At 35.5% G+C, this 7,160-nt stretch overlaps 1 protein-coding gene across 1 annotated transcript; it reads right to left on the bottom strand.

The window, feature by feature from the left end:
• Positions 1–2,787: 2,787 nt before the first annotated feature.
• On the bottom strand, positions 2,788–6,817 carry LOC145984773 (glutamate receptor ionotropic, kainate 3-like). The gene is made up of 2 exons (XM_083118230.1): positions 6,583–6,817; positions 2,788–4,388 (listed from the first exon to the last, which is right to left on the bottom strand). Exons 1-2 carry the CDS (start codon positions 6,815–6,817, stop codon positions 2,788–2,790), a joined length of 1,836 nt encoding a protein of 611 aa, XP_082974356.1.
• Between the last annotated feature and the right edge of the window lie 343 nt (positions 6,818–7,160).

The following is a 7,160-nucleotide window of genomic DNA, read 5'->3' as shown; positions in this document are numbered from 1 at the left end:
AGACAATGTACTAGTATCCTCTGGTGCAGAGGTGATTGGCTGCTAGTTAGACGTTTTGTTCCAACTCTTGAAGAGCCAATGAGAAAAATATAATGATTGACAATTTGCTTGGTTTACTTATGCATTCCACTGTACAGCCAGTGGAAAATATTTTGATAGGTAAATTGTCCAGCACTATGTTCATGCATTCTGTTTCCCCGCAATGTGTGGTTCCGCAAATTGAAACACAAAGCACCAACAAGCAGAGGACAACCTCTGTTCCAGCACAAGTACAATTCCAGTTCAAAAACTCACACAAAAGAAAAAAGCAATGGACAATTTGCCTATGATCGATTCCACCGATTCATATTTTTATGAAACTTGGTGTATTTGTTAATACATGCAATTTTTTTCATTTCTAGACCTCATAGTTACTGAGATACAGGAGGCTAAAGTTTCAGAATTTCGCACCGATCGGTAATTGCTGAGGTCATGGCCTGCAATGCTTAACAAAATGTTATTTCTCGGAGTCAAATCGATATATCACTGAAGTTTTTTTTCTAAACTGAGAATCAGAAAAAAATATTGTATTTTAAATAATGTTGATTTTTTGTGGCAACATCTGACATTACTAAAATTGCATTATCACTAAAAGGCACTGCAGTTATGACATTTTGTTTTAAAAAAAAATAGTGGCTTTCTCACTGCTTCTATTAATAAATCTTGATTTGAATACAGTGATGCTCAGCTTATAGACTGATTGATTTGCTTTATTTTACTTCGCTTTTTGTGCCACTTTTGGCTAATTTGCAAAGAAGGTGGTGATATGATGAAATTGATGAATGGACACGTACAAACATCCAAGCCCAGTCCGGGATTCGAGACCGGGACCCCTGGCATCATAGAGCAATGTGCTAACCACTCCGATACAGGGGCTGGCTCAGCTTCTTATAGTATCCACAGTTACTAGTAGATGGTTTCCTGGCGCCTGATTTTCAGACCTGCCACCTAGCTCTGAAGAAAAATTTTCGAGCACTGCCTATGACCTTACTCCTTGTTTTACTTCTATTTGACGTGGCTATGCAGCAATTTAGCTAGCCAAGGAGATAACCTGAGGATAACCTCCCGAAACTTAGTTTGGCATAATGTGCATACTCACAAACCATAAGTAAAGTATATTTTGGTATTTTTAGGTTTAAACAATCAAAGATAATTTAAACAAACAAGGTCTACGTATTCTTCCCATTTTTATAATAGCGAAACACTAGCACCACTGTTGGTGGTAGTTTGCAGAAACTTTTCCAGCAACCTTCGTACATTCATATGGGTAATTTCATGCAAAATCATCACAAAAAAATGAACTTTTCAACCAGACCATTTCAGATTTTCATGAAATTTGGTAGGATGGTAGAAGACATGAAGTAACTTACATATGTAAAATTTTAGCCCTCAGTGATACACGGTATCCATACAGCAGGGTTGTCAACCTTATAACAAAGTAAAATTGAAGTCCTTACAAGGTCAAATAAAACAATTCATAACTTTGCTTCCAATTATGGTATAACTTTCAGCTTGTGCTTGTTTTGAAACTAAAGGAGCATAGTTATCATTAAAAATATCTTTGTATGAAAATATTGAAATGACCTTGCATATATAAACATACGTATGTTCAATTTTGTTGGGGTAAAGTATGTTACACAGCTAAATGCAATCTCTGCATGGTGTAAGTTTCATTTTAAGATGACTTTGCAAACAGGAATAAAGAATAATCTGATAGTAGTAGGCCTCATTCAATGAAACAGGAAAATTGGTGACAACTTTTTAAATGGAATATACATATATTTCAAAGTGATATATCGATTTGATTGAGAAATAACTTATTCTGTTAAGCATTGCAGGCCACTACCATGGTCTCGGCACTGACCGATCGGTGAGGTCCCTGGTTCAATTCCCAGTCGGTGTTTCAGATTTAACTTTAAACTGTAGGTTAAGTCCAAATTAGCCTATCTGAACACAAAGTGGACTTGAAACAAGCTTTCACTTCAGTTACAAAACCAAAAGAAATGTCACAAGAGAAAGGTATTCAATGGATAAGAAAAGAAGAAGAAGAAACATAAATTAACCTGTGACCAGCTTAAAACCTGTCTCAGCATCCTCGCTGTGAATGTGAAAATTCTTAAGTAGTCAAAATATGTGAAAAACAAATATGTATTATGTACCACAAGCACAAAGAAAAAACACTAAGTATTATAATACATTTATTGTTTTAAATTTTAAAAATAAGTTATTTTGTTAGGTTGCAGTTCACCAAATATATCTGAAGTTATAATAGTTTCAGAGATACCTCTAGTTGCCATGAACAAATGGACTGATGCAATATTTACATGTTATACCAATTCCGAAACCATGAATGTACAAATTTTGAGTTTTTCACCTTGTACAGTTTCTGACTATTTTTTGTTGATAGAGTCCTATGCTAACTTACTTGAACTAATACGCAGCCAAGTAAGTAGGTACATATTTTACGGATGACAACATTTATCCAAATGTAAAAACTTGTTTATTTCCAAGACCTTGAATATTAAAATGCTCTTATCTCAAAAGTAAGATTTTAGCACACTTGTGGTTTGGCATTGTTGTGACGATATGACAGTTGTTTTCAGCTTTGGTGATTTTTCACAAAAATTTGCTCACTTACCAGATTAGAACATTTTTTTTTTTGTGCAAATTTGCTGTGATGAGTAATTATCATTACGATTGTTTAGTTTTCAGTCTCAAGTTTGAATGCACTGAATAATACCCAATTCATCAATGTCGAATCAAAAAATTTGAAATATTCTTGCCTAAAGCTTCAAGAAGGTACACTATGAGAGATAAAGAATGGCCTATACTAAGTAATAGAAATGCACCAGTGATATCATCCAAGAAAAGAGGACGGAATTCGTTGGTGTGTTCATTATTATAGTACAAAACCGAGAGGTATTCTTTTGCTAGATACTTGTCTGATGTCTGCTTGGCCCAGTAAGTTATCACTCCAGAGTCAATAAAACTGCTCAGAAACCTATTGAAAATACCTACCAATGGGGACCCTCTTTCAAACAGGACACCAACACGAAAAGCCACCACATTCTCTTTCATCAAGTACAGTTTCAGAAGCCCTTTAGGCTGGAGAAAGAAGACTGTGCACACCCTTCCTGAATCTAGCTTCTCTGCAACTATTCCTATTTGACCTTCACCAACTAGCCTGTTAAGTTCTTCAACGTTCTTCAGTAACAAGTACCTCTTGCTAATTTCTTTCACTGTAGAATCGGTGGATTCTTCAAATATCCTTATCCAGTTTTCCACCGGGGTTCCCCACTGCAAACCAGCATGCAGAAACTGATCCAAGGTGTCAATCGGACTTCCATACACTGGGAATGTGAGGAAAGAGGCAAGGTTGCACTGGTAAGCAGTGATAATCAGTAAGGAGGTCACAAACAGCCATGTTCGTAAGTGCCTTATGACTGAAAATTTGGTGGTTGGAAGGGAAATGCCTACAATTATTCCAATAGAATGTATGAGGGAATAGTTATATTCCAAATACTTGTTTCCCAAGTAAGAAACTTTCAATTTGTGTGCAACTGCAGAAAATGACCACAGTATGATCGAGGATGATAAAACAAAGACAAATGTAGCCAGCCAAATGGATGGCTTGAAGGGGGTAAATATCGACCATAAGTTGAACACACGTTGAGGTCTTGGAGTCAGAAAATTCACACTGGATTGCATGTAAGGTATACTAATGTCAGCATATTTACTTCTCAGTTCAGTCAGGAATAACCCCACTGCAATTGACTTGTACTTTCCACTTGACAGCCTAGCCAGATAAATAGGGATTGAATCATTGTTCTCTATAGTATCTAACATCCAATCTTTCAAATTGACTTTCCATGTGAAGTTGTACTTTCTTGAAAACTGTACCATTATTTTGTACTCGAATCCATCATAGAAGTCGTCACGCACTACTGTGTAAGGACTATAATCATACATGAGTAAATTCATATATTTTCCCTGAATGTCGAAGATTTTGTCACTTTTCGAGTTTTCTCTTACAAGTTCACCATTCTTCCACTGAGTAACCACTTCTAACTTTCCTGCCACGAGGTTATTTTGTAGAGTGTAAGATAATATGAAATAGTTATTGGCATCCTTTAAGTTTGAACTTTTGGTAACAACGTAAATGTAGGGAAAGAGAGACATCCATTCTTCTTTCACCAAGGCATCCAAATCTGCATTGTTACCATTGTTGACTACAATAAACTTCCTCACATTTCGCTGAATTGACAGTTTTGTGGCATTGCGAATGGAAGTAAATGCTTCATTCACATTTGATATTGAAAGAACAATGGTATTACAACCAATATTCATACCTTGAAGAAAAGAATAATGTGAATACATTTTCTCTTCATGCATAAAGGTTAAATCAAATGTATACATGATATTTTGCAATAATGTGTGTGATTCTTGAACAAACATAACCCAAGGTCCGTTGTCAAGATAATCAAGTATTAGAACTTTGATCAGTTTTTCAAAATTTGTTGTTTGTTTCTCCATATTCTTTATAATCATTGCTCCCAAACAAAATGCACAGTGTATTGTACCAAGAAGTAACAGTTTCTTCATGTTGCTTTGACATTGAATCTGCAAATAAAATAAATATATCAATACGTAAACAAAGAATAAACATGTTTCCAAAAAACTGTATATTTTACATTATTGGGTAGCATAATTATTACCAGAACCAACACAGACTCAGTATCTCAAAACAATCACCAATGAATGCCAGGAAAATATTCTACAATCAGCTGCCTCATGACATAAAACTGTTATCTCCAAAAAATAAACAAATACAAACAATAAAAAAATATTTGACAGAGAGAACTCTCTACACTATCAGAGAATTCATGGAACAAGACAATACAAGGCCAATGTACTAAACAATATGTATTTTAATTGTATTCTTATTTCAATCATGCAACAATGATAATGTGTTTTTATTTTTATTGTAGTGTAATGAAGTGTATTTTTCAATTTTTACTTTGGTGTAGTGATGTAATGTACTACACAATGTTTCTTCTTTTTTGTTATGATGTACTAAACTAATCATTATTTCATTATGTATCTTGAGGTTTTCCATGCCCTTTTAACTCTTTTGCTGCGGAATTCTCTGGCACACAATATCCCTTGGCTGCGTAATTAAATTTGAAAAAATATTTTTTTTATAAACAAATAGTTTTCACAATTACATTGCGTTATATATGAGAGAGAACTTACAAAATTCATTCTTGCACTGGAATACCATTCTGTAGTCCCTGGTGGTATGATATTTTGAAAAATTTTGAAATATTTTGAAATTTTGAAAAAACCTTTTAGAAAGAATAATTTTAAAAAATTACATTGCAAAATATGTTATAGAGAAATTACAAAAGTCATTCCTTGCACTGGCAAACCATTCTGTAGTCCCTGATGGTATGGTATTTCTCAAAACACGGGATGACACAGAGTGGTGGAGCGGTGTGGAAATTTGTAAGTAGTATCAAGATACAGGTGGTGAAAACTTCAGTTTGTTCTGCTTTGTGTTCAAATGCTGAGCGGGGGAAATATTTGATAAAAAAAAGAAAATGGTGTGCTAAATACTGTACTGTCACCAAGTAACTTAGCACTTGCCTGTATCGAACTTCCCGCACCTAGATCAATGCTGCTTTGCAGTCTGCTCCATGATGTTACGGACGGACAGACACTACACAATCACTGTCACCAATTGAAGTCTCATAAAAACTGTCGCTATTATCGTCACAATTTAATTCACCTTCTGATTCAACAGGTGAGTAACATCATTATCAGACAAGTGTTGACGACTTGACGAAACCATGTTGTTTACATACGAACATGCATTTGAAACTGACATGTCAGAGCACTCAATGCTCGTATTCTAAACGGGGGCATAATTAGCGACATCATACGGATATAAACAAAACTATAAGTTCAAATAGTTCCAAATAGTATTTACAGATGTCTGAAGGCTACTAAAAGCGACGTACTGCGGAAATGCGACACCCGCAGCGAGTGGAAGTATGAACTCGCAATAATGCGACTTCTGCAGAGCAAGGCACCTGGCGTGCTGTGCATAAATGCGACGACCGCAGCGAAAGAGTTAATCAAGGGTCAACGGAAGCAAATAAAATTCAAATTCAAATTCTTTGTGAGCATTCATTGACTGTGCTGAATTTAGTACTCTAGAAAAATACTCTTTCCATCTATGTTTGATTGTTTCCTTATCTCCCAGAAGTAGCCTGTCCTTATCTTTACAACAGTTTGTTCTGGTTTTAAATTCTTCTTTGATTGATCTTACATCTTTATATGCCATATATGTATTGTTGGACTTAAATTGTTCTCCAATATGAATTATTTTCTCTGTTATATACTTCCTTTTCTTTTTCCAGCATATTGTGTGTACTTCTTTATTCCATCTATCTAGATCTTGCTTTTTCCTTCTTGTTGGACGACTCAAATATGCATGGTATGCTCTATTTCTCAATTCAACGATTTCCTTGCAATCTTCACCAAACCATGATTTTTTGTTGTTCTTAATGCCTGTTCCAAGAACTTCCTTAGCTACTGTCTTGACCTTATTCTTCATTGACTCCCATTTATCCTCTATGTCTTCTGTAGGGTGATCTTCTTCGCTTTGTAGTTTAGCTGATATTGATGATCTGAACTGTTTACTATTCTCTTCATCTTGAAGTTTATCAATGCTGAGTTCTCGAGCTTTAGAAACACCATCTGCTCTAGCTTTCATTATACGGCATCTTAGGGTGGCTTTAACTAAGAAATGGTCTGAGCCACAAATGGCACCTCTGTATGTTCTTACATCTATTATGTTTGATGCCCATCACTTTTCTATTAGTACATGATATATTTGATTCAGTGTTGATCCATCTGGTGACAATGCCTACCTTCCCATTTACAAAACTGGACTTGTATCCAAGATGGCGGCTTTCAAGATGGGCACCATCAAGGGCACCCCCACCTTATGACTTCCCCCTAGGCCTAATGTGGTCACACATGGTTGGTATTCATCAATTTCCACTAAAACGATTTTTACAAGGGGTGGTAGGGGACTTTTGGTCGACCCTGTATTT

This window comes from Lepisma saccharinum, chromosome 1, assembly GCF_977018435.1.
Source record: "Lepisma saccharinum chromosome 1, izLepSacc3.1, whole genome shotgun sequence".
Classification (NCBI taxonomy): Eukaryota; Metazoa; Arthropoda; class Insecta; order Zygentoma; family Lepismatidae; genus Lepisma; species Lepisma saccharinum.
The sequence above is the reverse complement of the archived record's forward strand: the minus strand, read 5'-3'. Positions and strand labels throughout refer to the sequence as shown.